The 18,983-nt window shown below is 37.6% G+C and overlaps 2 protein-coding genes and 1 pseudogene across 2 annotated transcripts; all 3 read right to left on the bottom strand.

Annotated features, from left to right (window-relative positions):
• Nucleotides 1-1,876: 1,876 nt before the first annotated feature.
• Nucleotides 1,877-2,680, bottom strand: LOC107829508 (uncharacterized). The gene has a single exon (XM_016656964.2). It carries the CDS (start codon nucleotides 2,678-2,680, stop codon nucleotides 1,877-1,879), a length of 804 nt encoding a protein of 267 aa, XP_016512450.2.
• A 1,935-nt stretch (nucleotides 2,681-4,615) lies between these two features.
• Nucleotides 4,616-10,311, bottom strand: LOC107829507 (uncharacterized; annotated as a pseudogene).
• Nucleotides 10,312-11,725: 1,414 nt separating this feature from the next.
• Nucleotides 11,726-12,783, bottom strand: LOC107829511 (hevamine-A-like). The gene has a single exon (XM_016656967.2). It carries the CDS (start codon nucleotides 12,684-12,686, stop codon nucleotides 11,784-11,786), a length of 903 nt encoding a protein of 300 aa, XP_016512453.1. The 5' UTR covers nucleotides 12,687-12,783; the 3' UTR covers nucleotides 11,726-11,783.
• Nucleotides 12,784-18,983: the final 6,200 nt, after the last annotated feature.

The following is an 18,983-nucleotide window of genomic DNA, read 5'->3' as shown; positions in this document are numbered from 1 at the left end:
GTGATCAAGTGAAGTCGAGCTCGAAGATCGATCTGATGCCAAACATCATCGGCCAAGATCGGCACATGATGATTATGATCGAACCCAAAGCATTGTCGAAGTTAGCCATTGAAACCATCAGATATGCCCTCGAGTTTACCGAATGCATAACCGGTCATTTTTCCAATGGCCTAGGAGAAAGCTTTGCCAACTCATCCGACAGAGGTCCGTAATTCTCGCCATTAACCAGTCAATATGGCAAAAATTACGGAATTAGTCAAAAAGGGAACCAACGGTCTTCAAAATCAAGGACTTATATTTTTTTAGTACAATTAAATAATACCCTAAAGGGTAGGTCTCCCTCAATATATAAAGGGAACTTGACAATCCATTAAGAATATTGTAACATATACTGATAAGCAATATATTCTCCAAGCTCCTACTCTTTGATATTTTTCTGTCAATAAAAGTGTATTCAACTCAAGGGGGGCTGACATTCTTAAATTGGAATCATCCAATTCCTGTGGTTTGCAGTTATTTTATCGCTATTTATTTTAATTACAATCTAATTTATTACTTTGTATCAAGTTAATCCACATGACTTTATAACCACTAACAAATTCAATTGTTAATCAATTTTGAGGGTAAACACTTACCAACTAGCCTCCTTTCAATACCATAGTAGGTAATAAGAGTACTAGGAGTTTTTTCTATACCAATCTCTCATAGACACGTAATGAAAAGGGTCTCTATTTGGAGCAGAAGTTGCAGGAACGGTCAAATCGATTGTCACGATACGTCCACATTGAAAGGGAGTTCTTTTTAAGTTCAAATTATGGGACCAAAGCAGCTGTGGGTATTTTGAAAATTTTTAGGATAAATTATTTAAACTTAACAGTGACCAGTTATTTGCTTAACAAAAGTATTGAAGCTTGTGACGTTCCAAACCTCTTCTCATGGTAAAAAATGAAAATATCAATGTGTTGCTTTTTTACCCTTCTTTTTCTTTGGTACTAAGTACTAATTAAATTCAAATATTAGAAGGATTATCAATTTACCACCATCAAGTATAGGAGTTATGATTTTAACCTCTTCAGAATTTATTGGGGGCATTGACCACTTAATCAAAGTGAGAGAAATCGTCTAAATAGTAATGCAATTACTATGAAAATATAGGGAAAATGTTTTAATTTTCTAATGAAAACATGCATTTGATTTCACCTCCACAAATAATTAATTTCCCCCAAAAAAGTCTGACTAATAATACGAGACGTGTCTAAGTATTGGCCATAAGATTATCCCTGCAAGTACAATTATGAAACTTTCAATGAATTATCTAGTTCAAAATGGCTTTAAAGAAAAAAACTACTTTAATACATTTTATAACCTAATCAATATGTAAAAGTTAAACCGAATCTCAAATATAAAACTACAGGACCCAAATTTACTTTCCATTTCAATCCTACTCAGCTGGGTTATACTATATGATCATTTTCATCTTGAGCAAATAAGCTTCAAAGACAGAATCAAGAAAAAGGAAAAAGAATCAGGATCAAGAACAAGACGATACAAACTGGATTACACATCACAAATGTCGTTTGCTAATCAAAAGTAACCAAAAATTGCAACGAAAAAAGAAATGAATGGGTAAAGTTAGGAATTAAGGGGACTAAAAGGCACAAATGAATAGGTAAAATCTGGAATTAAGGGGACTAAAAGGAACAAATGAATGGGTAAAATCTGGAAGTAAAGGGACTAAAAGGATGGAATTTATTTTTGGTAAACTGGCGAACGAAATGGATTATCTAGTATCTAGTATATCTAGTTAAAGCAAAACTTTTAACTTGTTCAATTGATTACCACCGTTGATTTGTATAAGAAGAATATAGACCGTTGATTATGGATCCTTCTCAAAGGATTCAGTCCAGAACCGTGAATTCTGATCAAACGGACACAATTGAATTTTCTTCTGCATCACTAAACCGCACAGCAAACCTCCACCGTCAGATTTCAAATCTTTCTTTTCCGCCATCTCTACAGCTGTTCGCACACTGTTCCAGTCTTTCAACGCCGTAGAAACCACCGACGACGACGAAGAGGTCGTCGAATCAGTGCCGTCGGAGAAATCGCAAGACTCGCCGCCTGATGATTGCTCACTCCGCTTCGATCCTCCACGGCTAAGCCGCCGTCGCCGCCATCGGCCGCTCTCTTTCTCTTCCATTAAATCACGAAAACACACAGCAGACAATCCATTCAACAACGAAAAATCCGTACTACTGTAAACCGCGGCACCGATATTCAGAACTCCTTGGAACCTTCCAGAAGGCCGCCTAATCTGTACAGCTGTGAAAACCGGAGTTGCAGTACTAATTCCAGAATTCACCATTCCTTTGAAACAACTACTTAACAGGAGACGCACAGTACCGACGAGGAAATCCTTGAGGACACCAACGGCGTATATTTCAACGGAGACGCCGGAGGTATCGCCGGAAATGAATTTTGGCGAAACACGGAAGAGGAATTTGTCGTTCCAGGTAGGGTTTTCGCCGCCGAAATGATCGATCTTGGTACGGAGTTTATTAGATGAGTCAACAAAGATAAGGGCGTAAGTTTGCAAACGGCGGAAGTTAGCGATTGGGGTTTTGAGGGATTGAGCAGAGATCAAGTTGATCTCCAGAATTTGAGTATTTTCTTCTTCCATTTCAGTTTGTGTTGTTGTTTCTCTCAATTTCTGCTTCTTTTCTTCGTGTGCTAATAATACATGTTGATGTATGACTGAAAAATTGATTGGGCTTAACAAGAAATGAACGAACTTTTCTTGATTCAATTCATGGTTTCAGATGAGCAAGACCGCAAGCGAGAGAGAGAAAGAGAGGGCAGAGTCTCTCTCCCTGCCGCCAGCTGTAAGGTTTCTCTTTGGAATTACATATATACCCTGAAATCTGTTTGCTTGAAATGGTAATGGGCTGGGCCGGGTTGGGCTGGCTACGAGTCGATATCTGTAAATGGCCATCTAATTCCAATTTACATACAACCTCCCTACAATTTACGGTACTGTACTTAAGTAGTACAAGAAATAGTAACCTACGTTAACTATACTACCCGCGGCCGCGGGATTCGTGAATTTCTGACTTAGGGAGTCCTTCTCTTCAAGAAAGTATATTTGTAAAAGAAGTGTCCGAATCCTAAAAAAGTAAACAAATCTTTTGAAAACCCTAGTGAATTAAGATGAAAAAAGACTACTTCCTTTATATGTAATGCATCCCATTCGTAAATCACTCACTTAATGCTTTAGTCACTCAAACAGACCTTTATAGTTATCATGGGGGGGAAATATAGATTGTTGACCGTAGAAGTAAAATCTGCTCTATTTGGTGACAAAAAAGGTGGCAGATGCTACGTGAAAGTTTCCACACATAAAGAAAACCAACTCAAAACAAGTAAGATTAACATCAGGACCGAGGAATGGAAACAAAAGTTTGTGTTTGTCGTTCCATCCAATGAAAGCTCTTCCCTTCGTTTCGAAATTTTTAAGGCTGGTACGATTTTTTTATCACCAGACTATTTAGTAGGTGTTGCTGAATACAAATTGGATACGGAAGAAGAGGAAACTGTATATGATACCTATAGGGAATACGATACTGATACTGATACTGATGGTTATCTGTCATGTTCCCATTTTATGGAATGGCCACAAAAAACGGATACTGGATTAGACGAATTATGTGCTCCTGATCATGAGCTTAAGGTCTCGACAAGTCTTAAGATATGGAAAAGGAAGATCATCAAGGGAAAGTTGGATGTAGAAATTGTGATGGAGAAGAATACATCAATAGTAGGTGGCTTTAACTGGAAATGCTTTGGCATGAAATATAAAGATTTTATGATGGAGGATATAAATGGAAGTCCCGGTGGATGGGCGGCATTGATGTGTTCCTACGCATAGATTGAACGCTAGCTAGCCTATTAATTAAGGTATATTTCTTAGTTAGTTTCTCTTGGTAGTTATTATGAAACTTGTGATCTTGCTTATATATAGAGATATTAGTGATGTTTACAGAGTATTACTTTGCTTAGTTACTTTATATAGTACATTTCTTTTTACCTCATTTCTTAACCGTTGCTATTCTTTTCTTCTTTTCGTAATTCCATAGCATGCATTTATTGTTATTATTAGTATGATCATTAGTTCAAATGCGGAACTAAAAGCTTGAAAAGATAATTTGAGAAGTATATAACATGTCCGTGAAGAGAGTGATGTCCAAGTGGAGATAAACATCTTGCGAACTTCTCGCAAGTACAAATACAGTAAGAGTAGAGATCAGAATAGCAAGTGAAAAAAGGAGGGAAGAAGTGCTCCAAGCCAGAGGAAGTGAATCCAATATCAAGGCAGAGGGCATTGAGATGTAATAACAACAACTCGTTAGGCCTCAATCCCAAACGAGTTAAGACTGACTATATGGACTCTCACTGACTACATACTCAATTTGGATTCATCTCAGGTAAGAGGGCACGATATCATAAGGAAAAAAAAAAGATGTTAAATTTTAATTCTTCTGAAGGGACCACAAGAATGGTACTACATGGGAAATTCTAATTTAGGTATAATTTTGCTGTGGTAAGAAGGGCCAACAACTGAGAAGAAAAAGGCTTATTCATAACTGTTATTCCAGATACATAGCATACAAAGAAACACAGATACAGACCACATCAACCAAACTACTATCTCATCAAAAGGTTTCACCAAGATTTATGTACTCACATTGCCAATCCCACAGCTCTGTCTTTCAGTGAGTCATTCGATGGCTTCATACAGACTGATCCTGCTCTTGGTACCCTATATCGTCTCAATTTCAGCTTCTTCTTCCTGGTCAATCTCTTCTCCAGGTCCTTAACTCTTCCAGAGAGACTGGATACAACAGTGAGTTGTTCTTTCCCTGCTTTTATTAGTTTCTCCATCATCTCCCTTAATTTTTCATTCTCTTCTATAAGCTTTTGACTGCTCTCTGAGAATGCATCATTATCAAAGGATACTTGGCTAGCTGTAGGTGATGATGGTGACATTTCCACTCTCTTCCATTCTTTAAGCTCCTTTGCATCCATAACTCGTACTTCATTAGGCGTAGAACCAAAAGAATGGACAGCATCAGCTGAATTACCTTCCACAGTATCACATGTCGATGGATATGTGCTGCGGTCCTCTGCTACACTAAGCTCTTTCTCCCCTAACAGCTGCGTCTCAGTAGTTGCAGCTTCCGATTTTGGAGCAGTCATCACTATACTTTCATCCACTGGTTCCTCGGTCATCGGTGCAGCGTTATCAGCAGCCACTGGTTCTTCCTCTTGCATCTCAAAGTTTTCCTCCAGATGCCTCTGCTCAACCTCCACATTATTCTCTTCGCATTCACTATTGAGTACAGAGACCAAAGCATCACTGCGAGCAGGCAATTCCTCACCTTGCACCTCCATATTTTTCTCCCCAACATTCTGCTTATCCTGAACATAATATTCTTTGACCTCGTCAATGGTAGCAGTAGATAGTTGAGGTTCTGCTGACAGTTCAGAGGGTTTTTTTGAATCAAGGATTTCAATGTCTCTCTCTACTGCATTTTGCATTTTCTCCTGCAGTACTTCAGTTGTTTCCAATTCCTCCATGTTGGTGACATCTGTAGACTGCTTCATGGTGATTGCTTCTTCCTGTGAGTATATTGGAAACACATCTGACCCAGCGCCGCATTGTCCAAGTTCCTCGCCATCCTCCTCCATACCAACCTTATCATCAACATCAGAGATCTTCCCTTCTTCATTTAATGATCTGAGATCTTCTTTCTCTTGTTCTGGATCGTCAACTCGTACTGGTTTATCTGTTTCCAGAACTTGTGAATTTTTGTCTTGTCCATTGCTGCTGTGCATGTTCATTGGCCCCAAAACAACTAATGTTTCACCTAATGCTTCCAAGTGGTGGTGCTCTCGACTCTCTGTATCAGAGAATTTTTCTTCAGGAATATGAGCAGTAAGGTCTCCATTGTCATGTTGGAGGACCTCGTCTTTTCTAATCTCAGTAGACCCTTGAACACTAGTCTCTTCATCAAGGACTCCTCGATGGAGCTCTTCCAATTCATCAACACCTTCACCCTTCCCCTTCAAACCATAACCTCTGACCCCCTTCCCCTTCAAACCACAACCTCTGAACTCTAAACCAGAATTTTCTTTTAGTTCTACAGAAAATGGAGTAGGATTTGGCAAAGATTGTTCAGCTTTGTCATGCTCTTCTGATTTCTCAACTACTACCGCATTTTCATCAGGTGACTTATCATTCAAATTTTCCTCAGATTCAGAAAGTGATTCTGTTTCCTCATCCACCATCTCCACTGCACCACCACTTGAAAAGTTCTCCATCACCTCATCAATGTTCTCATTTTCTTCTTTACCGACCACTTCCTCTACATTGCCTATGTGATGAGAGTTGGCCAGTGTCTCTGCCACACAAAGAGGCTGCTCTTGACAGGGCTCCTTTGCATTTAACTTTATTCCTTCATCCCCCTTCGCTAAATCATCATTTTGTTCAAACTTTGGCACCTCCTGGCCTCCCTGCATGGAAATGTTATCTTCCACCGTCCTGCATGCATCCCTGCTGGATTGAGCAGTTAAAGCATGTTCACTTTCTGCCAGTTGCTTCTTACAGTTCAGCAGATCCAGCTTCTCCTGCAGGCTAACAAGTTCCTTTGCTACAGATTTTCTATATTCCCTAACAGTTGGATGCAACCCCTAGAAAAGAATATTAAAATTAGGATATTAGGTGATTTAGTTACTTGAAAAGAAAATAAAGAAAAAAGGATTTATCACCAAAAACTTAATCAAATCACAAATGAAAACAGTAAGCCAAAAATATACGAAAACCATGACACAATATAAAATCATGAAGTAAAGAAGCAATATAATGAAGTTGAGTTTGCATAATCAATCACAGTTTTCATCTTAGCTAAGTTTCGAAGTAAGGAAAACAAACTAGAGATTCACAGCTTTTGCTATCCTAACTGTCCACTGAAATGGATATAGAAGAAGATAGATCACATTTTGCGTGATGGTTTGTGTAAGTTATGTCATCCACATACCTGAATAGCGTCAAGCTTCAGCAGAAGACCCATTATGGCTTCTGTGACAATAGTCATCTGTTTGTTGTCAACTACATTGTCAGCTGAGCTCTCCAAAGCCTGAATACGGTTTTTAAGCTTAGCCATCTGCTCCTTTGCTTTGATTTCTTCAGAGGCTCCCATCTCCGCACATTGAACCCTCGGTATGCCGACTGAATCACAGTAGCCGCCTTATCATCAGACAGCTTAGTCCTATCTGGTTTCATGTCCAAAACTACACCCGCATTTCCCTTCGCTGCTTCTCTGGCCTCACCACTCTGATGTCCTTGATTGTTGGCATGAGCTTCTGCTGCTACTCCATCAGGTTGATGGTTGATCTCATTGGCTACTTTACTAGTATCACCCTCACTGCTTTGGCCCATTGCCTGCCCTTTCAGATCAGGGAAAACCGTATAATGATCTTGAAGTTTATCTTCTTTGCTAATCCCTTGTGCGACCTCAACGACTTTTCTGTTTCCTTTACTTGGTTCCACTTCTATGCTTTTCTCCGGCGTACCTGTTGTGGATGATTTGCCAAGATGAACATTCTCCATCTCATTTGGTAAGATGCGAGGTTTGGAGCTGTCACTTGGCGATTCTACTAATTTCCCCTTCCTGCCAGGAGGACTAGGAGACCTAGAACTGCCGTTACTTCTTTTTTTTCCTAGGCAGGGGATCAACTCTTAGACAAACAGGGGGCAGCTTGGATGACTTTGTAGGAGAAGACGACTGCTTTTTGCCACCATCTTCAGTGGTTTTCTTCCCTTTAGCATCAACATCATGCCGCTGGGAAGCATCTTCCAGTTTTCCATCCAAGACGTTCTCAATCTGCTCCACTTGCCTTACTGGAATAGTTTTCGTAACAGAATCTTTATTCAGTTCCTTTCTGCAGATTTCACTTCCACTATTCGCTTCATTTTCTCTAGAATTGCTTCTCTTGTCTTCAACATCATATAACCTTGGTGTGGTAGATTTTAAGGGGGAGGTTTGCTCCTGCTCAACATCAATCTCCTTGCTGACTTTGCCATCTGTTTCCTCAGGTTTGTAAGGCACCCATATCATCGGAAATGGAAACTGTTTCTTGTTTACATCATCGTCATGTTGTTTTCTGAGTAGATCTCCTCGTTGCTTTGGTAATTCTGAGTCATTCCCATGATAAGGAGGCCATGCTTTCCAGACATTTGGTTGTTCGAAAGATCTGCAATCACCTAATGTCTTCACATCTTCCACCTCATCCTGTTTATCTTCAAATCCATTAGGCTTCATGCTTGCGCTATTCTTCATATAATCAGGTTTCATCCACACAACCGGATAAGGACAATTCTTGAACCCAAAAGGAACCAAGGACTCGTTGCTTTGGTTTTTCTTACCCTGGTCCTGTTCTTCTATTTTAACATTGCTCCCTCCTTTCGTATAACATGGATGATTTGGACAGCCACAGCAGTGATGACCACTTCCCATATTCTTTTCATATTCGTACCGAGGCTGCTCCATAGTAAAATGGGGAGAAACATAATTAGCAGCATACATCACCGGATATGCTGGATTGCTACAGTCGCTGTAGGGAGGCAGTGGAAGGTAGGGATAAGGAGGACCCAATGCACACTGGCTCGGGGAATTGTTATGGATACAGCAACTGTGACACCGCGGCGGATAAGGATGCTCATAGTTACCACCACAAGGCCAGGATTCATAAGCTACAGAAGATCTAGCTGGATCAATGTTCAGATGATGACGATTGGGTTCAAACTGGGGATAATAAGGAGGATTGTGAGGTACTCGGTTTCTTTGATAAGGATGAGTGTCGATGAACCCGTACATGGGATACATCCTCTATATTTAGGAAAAAATACTGGTAGCTTGGTACAAATGCAGGTCCAAATTTAAGCTACTCTTTCAAGTTTATGTGGTAACCTATTGGAAAAGAAGAATACTAAGACTTTAGCGGATCCTCAAAAAAGAAGGAAAAGAATTAAAGGAATACAAGCAAAGGATATTTAAAAAAACAGCTTTGCATAAAATTAGCAGTTGTGGGAAAGATCTAAAGCCAAGCTTAATCATCTCCATCACCTCTAGCAAGACAACCTAAGACTATGAAACTATTACAGAGCCTTTCTTTATATTAGTAGCATTTTCCTTCTTCTGTTACTAAAAGATGTAATGTCCTAAGATTGTTCCAAACCATGCATACTGTTTTAAAGAGCATTTACTTGCATTCATATTTTCCCTCATCCGTTACCAAAACAGTCTATATTGTTTGAACAATCTTTGGGCACCACATAGTTTTTTAAGTGATACACCCAAGAAATTGTACAACTACAAGTTCAAGACATGCAAAAGAAATGCAAAAGAAAACGCATTTAGGCACAATATTTAAACACCCTTTAATGCAAATTCCAACACCCCTTTTAATTTCTTTGATTGGAAGATGGCAGAACTGTTTTATTCAATCATTATGCTCAAAACAGTACATCTAATCCAAATCATCATCAAAATAAAAGGAATCCATCTTCAGACCTCTAGGCCAAATAACAAGGCAGTGTGTCCTAATTATCAAACTACCCCCCCCCCCGGTCTCAAAAAGATACGTAATATACTTCGAACTATAATGGTTAGCGCATCTAACAACTTACTAACATTCGGCCCTTTAGCTTTGATGTTAAAAAGTTAAAAAAATCCATTTGTCAAAATTTTTGTTTTAAAACATAATTTACATATACAATGCACTATAATCACATCAGATAAACATGAAAGTATCTGAAAAGTGGCAGCGAAATAACAGAAATGAACAAAGCATTCCTGGCCATATATAACTGAGAGAATACCCAAAACACCATTACAATCAAAAAGAGGAAAATGCAACCATCATTTCAGCATATGAATACACAACCAAATAAATAAATAAAGATTAAAAAGCTAAACTTACTGTTAAGAAAGAAGAAATGCTCCGTCCAATCGGTTCCACAAATCCAGATGACTCGGTTTCCGGTACAAATCGATCCACCAACCCAACAAACCCAACTTCTTAAGTGCTCGAACTTTGCTTCTCTCTTTGTAACTGCTCCGAAAATCAAATGTTCTTTCTCTGATCAGTTGCTTCGCCATTTTTCTATTTATATATTTATATTTATATTTATACTCTTATGAAATGACTTGGGAAATTCGAGAAGTTCTACGGTTTTCGAGATGTTTCGCGCGCAATCGTTGGTTAATTAAGATGTCTCGATTTTTCTTCCTTTCTTGCCACGTAGTCATTTCTGACAATAATTTTCATGGTAAGGGATTGGATATGATGGGACACAGGTTATCTCCATGATCTCCTAAGGTAATCATATGCCACGTTGATTTTAGATGAGCTGACAGTCTGTTATTGGTTATTGGATTCTGAATTGTTTGTAACCGTTGAATTTATGAACTTTCTAGATTTATTAGATTATTTGACTTGCATAATCGTGAGTTTCCATTTGCCTCTAGATATTTCCATCGTTTGCTGACTTTTACTCTTTTAATTTTAAAACTTTTTGTGGTGTTATTTTTATTTTTTGCACTTTTATATAACTAACAACGTCTTAACAGGTAGGCCTTACAAAAAGAAAAAAGAAAAATTTTCAGCTGAAGAATAAATGTGCAAAATTTAACAAATACAGACTTCAGACGTTTAGATAATAAATATTGAACAAAAACTTGCTTGAAATTGAAGTTAAAGAAAAAGTTTGATCATTGAATTATTGTTACTCAATTAAAGAACCTCAATTTCCTTATTGCAATGGGAGTCTGGATCAAAAACATGACATACTCCTCCTAAAATACATGTATTAGCTATATTCTTATTTCTTTCATCTTATTTTTCCTTATAAGTGCAGGGGTGGATTTATAGGTAAATATATATGGTCTCTCCGTCAAACTAGATATTTTATGTATATATTTTTTAAAATTAGTTTAATATTATTTGATGGCGCTCATGCTACAAAGAAACTAAATGATATATTTGGTTGAATGCTAAGTTATTTACCTAGAGCAGTAGGGTTCAAATCTCAATTAATATTTTTTTCTCCTTTCTTTAGTGATGCACCCATGTTTTAAAAATCCTAAATCCACCCGGTCTAAGTGGATAAACTTGGGTAGGAAAAAGATAAGTCAATAGTCCAATGAGAATTAGACCTTGCATTTGCAAGATAACATTCTTTCTTTACTTCCTTTTCTTTTTCTAAATTATTGTGGGGTTTTATGTGTTTCGCAAATTGCTTTCAGTAATATATTTTTTACAGATCTGAAGATGCTTCATGGCTGATATTTTTATTAATAACGGTGGTACTAGAGGTGCACACCTCGACTAATGCTGCATTGAACACCTGTTATATTTTACGAGTAAATTATTAGGTTATTTAATATGGTAAGACTTAAATATACAAAATAAATTTACCTAAATTTTTATTATCTTAATTGAGATTTGAACCATAGTCTCCCAATCCATCTGTGACTGATAAGTCACACATTTTGAATGCTGCATTTTAGCTATCTTCTTGGAACAACATAATCTAATGACTTTATTTTCTTGTGGAATTTTTGGTCATTAATATTAAAACGAAAAGAGGGCAGGACTACCAATCAAATATTGAAAACTAAATAATATTATTTCACATATTAATACATATATAAAGATACAAATCTTTAGACATGGCTTTTAATAGAAGAACTATAACCAGTTTGATCATCATAATATTTGGACCATAGCATAACCCCTCCATACTTAGCAGAACCCTTTATAGCTGGAAGCACTTGAGATGTTAAATCACTCACTGGAATAAATCCACTTCCAGCTGCATCTGCAGCAGCTGGCAATCCAAGAAATATTTTCTTAGCAGGAATTGATGAAATCCACTGATTCCATGAATCTTGAAAGCTAGTAAAATTTCCTGAATTATACTGACATGGAGGATTGTTATAGAATTGTACCCAAACATAGTCAAAAAGACCTGTTTTTAATGCCCCTCCAACACAGGCATCAGGAAATGGACATTGTGGTGCTGCAGTTAAGTACACTTTCTTGCCTATCTTGCTATATCTTGCTAGATACTTAGCAAGATCACCCCAATATGGTCCTTCTCCACTCTCTAAATCAAAGTCAATTCCATCCAAAATTGCATTGCCGAGAGGGCGTGAAGTCGATTTTCCACCCAAGAAGTTGTTCCAGAGATATGTAGCAACTTGACTAGCATCAGCAGATGAGGCAATTGAATATGCTCCTGCCCCTCCCCCGATCGATAACATTACTTTGATTCCTTTAGATTGGCAAGATTTTATATCAGAACTCACGTTAACGCATCCATTTGGAGTGTATGGATCGCAATGGCCAGCTAGATTGATCATTGCGTTTCGACCACTGCCAAACGATGAGAGAAATGCTATGTTGACGAAATTATAGTTTCCAGTAGCACAAGTCTCAGCTAGTGTCCCTTCGTTGCCATTCTGTCCCCAATAGATAGCAATTCCACCAGCTTCAGACCTCGCCACTAGTGCTAAAATCAACAATATTGCGACATAAGCTAACAAAAATGAAGTCTTGATTGCCATGTTTTAATTGGATTTTAATGTGATCTGAAGTTTGTTCTTGCTAGAACACAGCAAAGCTACATGCTTCTTATAGGGAAAGAATTGAATTTGATTGGTTGTGAAAAGTTGTCCATTGTACCATTGTAGACAAAACAGAAGCCCTGTTACTGTTATTTTGTGCTTCTGTGTGGCGTGGAAGTTGTTCAGTTCAATATTGACTGATAGACAATAGAAAACTGAAAGCAAATAACCAAACGCTACCAAAGTTCTAAAGATAATTAACTTATTCACTACCACTAATTAGTCTGTTTATGAGAGATTGATATCGTTTTGGGTTAATCTTTTTTTTTTTGGTTCAACACTTACAATTTAAAACATTTCTCTGTTCTTATCTTTAGATATACATATGTTACCTGATGGTGAACCTTATTCCTCTTCACCCAAGGAAAGTAATGTCCATAGGTAAATTCAAAATTTCAATCAATTAGTTTATCACAAAATAAATGTAGACGGGGTTTAGACATGTAATGGGTGTTAGACCATAACTCACAAAAATAAACTTCTTATATTGTGCATTAGACCGTAACTCATAAAATGTTAACTCAATTGCAGGAATTCAACAAGGAATTCGAGGATCGAGCAGTTGTTCAGAAGTTACAGAGAACTCGAGAAGTCCAGCTATGGAATTGTAAAGAAGAAGAAGTGTAAAGAGAGAAAGAGAGAGAGATTTAGAGAGAAATGTAATAGTTTTGATTATGATTCGTAACTATGGATTTCAATGCTATATAAGAATTGAGAGTTGACTACTGTTTATTACAGCTGAAGGAATCTTTCTCTAACTGCCTAACTAACTTAAGCTGACCCCTAACTAACTTTTAACTACCAAGCTGACGTGGCATTAACTGGATTGTTCTTGAGCTTACTGTGTATTTTGTATATCAATACCCCCTCCTGCAGAAGATCCTTGACCACAAGGATCAAAGTGAGGGAACCTAATCTTCAAGGCATTAAAGAACTCACATGTAATACTATCAGATGGTAACCTTGCCCATTTAACCAAAACCTGAGCAACGGCCTTATTTCCCTTCTTTATCGTCCTTCTCTGCAGAATAGATTCTGGCTCAGAGCAATAAGGACTAGCAATGTCATTGGTAGGGGATAAGTAACTTGTGTAGGTAACTCATAGTATTTTTTCAGGAGAGAAACATGCACAATGGGTGTATTTTAACTGATGGTGGGAATAAGAGGGTGTATGCCACATGACCTACTTTCTTAGCAATTTGGATGGGTCCATAATATTTGGAAGCCAATTTGTGGAAAGGCTATGATGTAATGGTCACTTGTCTGTAAGGTTAATCTCCCACTTCAAAATTCCTGTCACTTCTATGATTGTCAACTTGTTGTTTCATCCTGAGTTGAGCTCTCAATAGGTGATACTGTAATAATTGGAGCTTCATCTCCCTATTAAGTAAGGTGTTATCAACCTCAGTGGAAGCTGATTCTCCTGGTAAATAGGGCAAGTGAAGTGGTGGTGACCTGCCATAAAGTGTCTCATAAGGTGTAGTTTTTGTGGTAATGTGGAAAAAGGTGTTATACCAATACTCAGCCATGTGTAAATATGAATACCAATTTGTGGCTTCTTCAGAGCAGAAACATCTTAGATATGTCTCTAAGTACCTATTTAGGACCTTAGTTTGGCCATCTGATTGAGGATGATAAGTTGTCGAGGTGTTTAATTGAACTCCCTGAATTGCAAATAACTCCTGCCAAAATGTGCTTAAAAATACTGCATCTTTGTCACTCATTATGGAATACGGTAGTCCATGTAGTTTATATATGACCGCCATGAATACCTTAGCCACAGACTGAGCAGTATAGGGATGTTTCAAAAGGATAAAATGACCATATTTACTCAATCTATCCACTATGACTAAGATGACTTCATATCCATGGAATTTAGTAAGGCCATCTATAAAATCCATACTAATTTGAGACCAAACTACCTCAGGAATAGGGAGTAGTTGCAAAAGGTCAAGGTAGGCTGCCAAATTAGCTTTATTTCTCTGGCAAATATCACACCCTTGAACAAAGAGCTTGACATCTTCTCTGATCTCCTTCCAGTAGAATAATGACAGAATCATCTTAAGTGTTGCTTCTATGTTAGAGTGACCACCTTGAGGGGTAGAATGATATAATATTCCTTCCAAGCGGAGGGTTCTTTCCAACTACTAGCTTCCCCCTTCCTTCTCAACTGATTGTGAGTCCATGTAAATTGACTGTGACTTGCTGGATTGGTCTGCAATTGTTCAATGAGGGTCTTCAAATCAACATTTGCATTCCAACTGTCAAAGATAGCCCGCAACAGCTTTGAACTAGTCATGAAGATTACTAATAAGAATAACTCAGCTCCAGGTACCCTAGATAGGGCATCTGCTACTTTGTTCTCCACCCCTCTCTTGTATTCAATAACATAATCAAAAGGCATCAACCTTGTTAGTCGCATAAGTTGAGAATTTGTGTGTAGTTTCTGCTTCATTAGGAATTTGAGGGCCCTCTGATCAGTTCTTATAATAAATTTCTGACCAAGTAGGTACTGGGACCATTTTGTGACAGCATAAACAATATCTAAAAGTTCTCTATCATAAACTGAAAGGGCAGCATATCTGGGAGAAAGTACTTTGCTGATAAAAGTAATAGGATGTCCATGTTGCATTAAAATAACCCTTATACTATGTCTACTTGCATTAGTTTCAACAATAAAGGTCTTGTTAGCATCAGGCAATGCCAAAGCTGGAGCCTGAATCAATGCAGTCTCCAGTTGTTCAAAGGCTTCTGAAGCAGCATGTGACCATTTGAAATTATCTTTCTTGAGAATGTCAGTTAGTGGCTTGCTAATGGTACCAAGCCCTTTGATAAACCTCTTATAATAACCAACTAGCCCAAGGAATCCTCTAAGTTATTTAACATTAGTAGATAAGGGCCACTCCTTCACAACTTCTACCTTTTGAGGATCTGTTGAAACCCCTTCAGCAGTAATAAAATACACCAAATCTATCTTTTGAACCCCAAAGAAACATTTTCTCTGCTTAGCAAATAGTTAGTGCTTCTTCATTTCTCCAAAAACAGAATTCAAACGTAACAGATGGTCATCCATATTGCTTCTATATATCAGCATGTCATCAAAAAAGACTAAGACATACTTCCTAAAGAACTTCTAGAAAATTGAGTTCATTAATCTTTGAAAAGTTGATGGGGCATTTGACAACCCAAAGGGCATTACTAAATACTCATAATGACCAGCATGAGTTCTAAAAGTAGTCTTTGATATATCCTCAACTGTTATACTTAGTTGATGATAACCAGACCTCAAGTCTATCTTTGAGAAGATTTTGGATCCTCCTAGTTCATCCAGTAGATCTTCTACAATAGGAATAGGAAATTTATTTTTTATTGTCTGCTTCTTCAAATTTATATAATCGACACATGGCCTCCAAGTACCATCTTTCTTTCCAACAAAAACTACAGGTGCAGCAAAAAAGGCTGCTACTTGGCTGGATAATACCTTGATCTAACATCTGTTTTACTAAAATTTCAATAACATCCTTCTTGACAGAGGGATACCTATATGGTCTTTTGTTTATAGGTTCAGTTCCATCTTGAAGGATAATCCTATGATCAAACACTCCTCTAGATGGTGGCAATTATGTAGGTTATTTGAACAACTCCCTAAACTCATTTAACAAGTTCAGTAGTCTAGGATCTTGTTCAAATATCTATTTAGTTTCCAAAGAATAGCATTGTACTTCATTACACATAGCATGCGTTACTTGAATCGTGCATAATTCAGATTGTTTACCTGAAATTATAGCCAACTTTCTAGCTCCAGGAGTCAGAATTTGTTTTCCCGATCCTGTAAGTACATGCTTCCTTCCTTTGTAATAGAACTCAATGGCGAGTGTTCTGAAGTTCATTTTGATATCCCCCAATGTTAATAACCATTGAACTCCTAGTACCACCCCGCAAGATCCCAAGGGCAGTAGCAAGAACTCAATAGAAAATTCAGCACCCTGTAGAAGCCAAGAGATTTTGCAAACTTTATCCACATTCAACATGTTTCCATTGGTTGCTGCTACTATCTGTGGTGTAGTTGCTATCACATGGCATTTTAATCTCTCCACTAACTCGGGGTCCATAAAATTGTGAGAGCTTCCTGTATCCACTAAGATGTGCAATGGTTTTTAGAATGATACCCATTCACTCTTAGTGTCCTGTACCCCAAGGATCCATTCAGAGCATGAATGGAAATTCCCACCTGCTCCATTGGTTGTGAAAAATCCATCTCTTGCTCTTCTAATTCATTCACTGATTCCTCTAAAAATAGCTCTTCTTCTGTTTTTTCTAATTCAAGTAAGTATATATGCTTCAAATTCTTACATTTATGTCTCACTACATATTTTTCATTACAAAAGTAGTATAAACCTTTAGCCCCTTTTTCATTCATCTCGTCTAGACTCAGTCCTTCTGTTCAATCGCTTAGAAGTTCCAGCATTACCTTGGTTAGGAGTTGACAATAATGGTCTGCTATTATTTCTTTGATCCATGATCATTCTGGGAACACTGGTTGGTGCATTGTTTACTGAAGAAGGTTGTCTAATAGCAGCTAAATAAGCCTATTGCATTCTAGCCGTTTTGTACACCTGGGATAAGGTAGTAGGGTTGGTGAGTTTTACAACAATATTCAACTCATGTTTCAGTCCACCAAGAAAACAACTGATGACATTTTCTTATGACAGACTAACTCTGGTGAGATTCCTTTCAAAAATAGCTTGGTACTCCTTGACAATACCCGTTTGTATGATCTTCTTGATCTCTTCCATAGGATCATCAAAGTCGACTCCAAATCTTTCCAACAATACCATCACATACTCAGTCCATGTAGCCGGTAAAAAATATTGCCTATATCTCATAAATGCTAAATGTCATTGTATAGCTTTCACCTTCTAACTGCATTGCAGCCACCTCCACCCTTTCTTCAGCAGGAACCTTTTTCATGGAGAAGAATTGCTCAATTTTGAACAACCATGATTTCAGATCTTCCCCATTAAATCTCAAGAATTCCATCCTCGACCACCTCGAGAAATTGGAGTTGTGATGGTTATAACTGGCAGGACTCTTTTCTCTTGGTGACCTTTCATCAGATGTTCACCTTCATGTTGTATCGGAGTTTTATCCCTTTGATTTTCTCCAGAATGAGAAGAATAGTCTAGTCCAAACGTTTCAGATTTGAGACCTCTCCAGCTAAAGCCCCATCATCTATGATTAATCTCTGCATCAATTCACGTAAATTTCCTAGTTCTTCTGTCGATGTGTCATTTGATCGAACACCTTTCGCCATGACTGCCGAGGATAATAAGCTCTGATACCACTGTTAACTCAATTGCAGGAATTCAACAAGGAATTCGAGGATCGACCAGCTGTTCAGGAGTTACAGAGAACTCGAGAAGTCTAGCTATGGAATTGTAAAGAGGAAGAAGTGTAAAGAGATAAAGAGAGAGAGAGAGAGAGAGATGTAATAGTTCTGATTATGATTTGTAACTATGAATTGCAATGCTATATAAAAACTGAGAGTTGACTATTGTTTCTTACAATTGAAGGAATCTTTCTCTAACTGCATAACTAACTTCAGCTGACCCCTAACTAACTTTTAATTACCAAGCTGACGTGGCATTGAACTGGATTGCTCTTTAGCTTACTGTGTATTTTGTACATCATAAAAATAGAATTTTCTAATTATTACTTATTAAAATTATTTTGTAACTATTGAATATTGGCTCCTGAACGGCTGGACTTGGAGATTGGTTTATAAATTTAGGGCATACAATAGAGCTCTTGTGAGTGTTATTTCGTATTTTTTTAAAGAAAAGATGTCCAAATTCGGAATAAAATAAAAGACGACAACCCCAAAAAATGATGGAGAGATTATATAGTACTCCTTACCAGTACTTAAAAAGGGTAGACGGAATGGAAGCCACACTTCTTTTTTTTATTTCCATGTAAATACAATAACAATAACTATTCCTCAGTCCAAACAAGTTGGGGTTGGCGATACTTAAATAACTTCTCAAAAATAATAAAATTATGAGTCATACTTTCTTTTCTTATTTTAAACGTCAATTTAATTTAATGGAAAAATTATACAGTATAACTGCTTTAAAAAATAATAACTGACAAAATATATAATTTTTGTATATTAGTATATAATATTAGGAGTGGCAAGTGGGCCGGGTCGAGCCCTAAATGGTCCTTAAATAAACAGGC

This window comes from Nicotiana tabacum, chromosome 19 (genome assembly GCF_000715075.1).
Source record: "Nicotiana tabacum cultivar K326 chromosome 19, ASM71507v2, whole genome shotgun sequence".
NCBI lineage: Eukaryota > Viridiplantae > Streptophyta > Magnoliopsida > Solanales > Solanaceae > Nicotiana > Nicotiana tabacum.
This window is presented reverse-complemented; position numbering and strand designations above follow the sequence as displayed.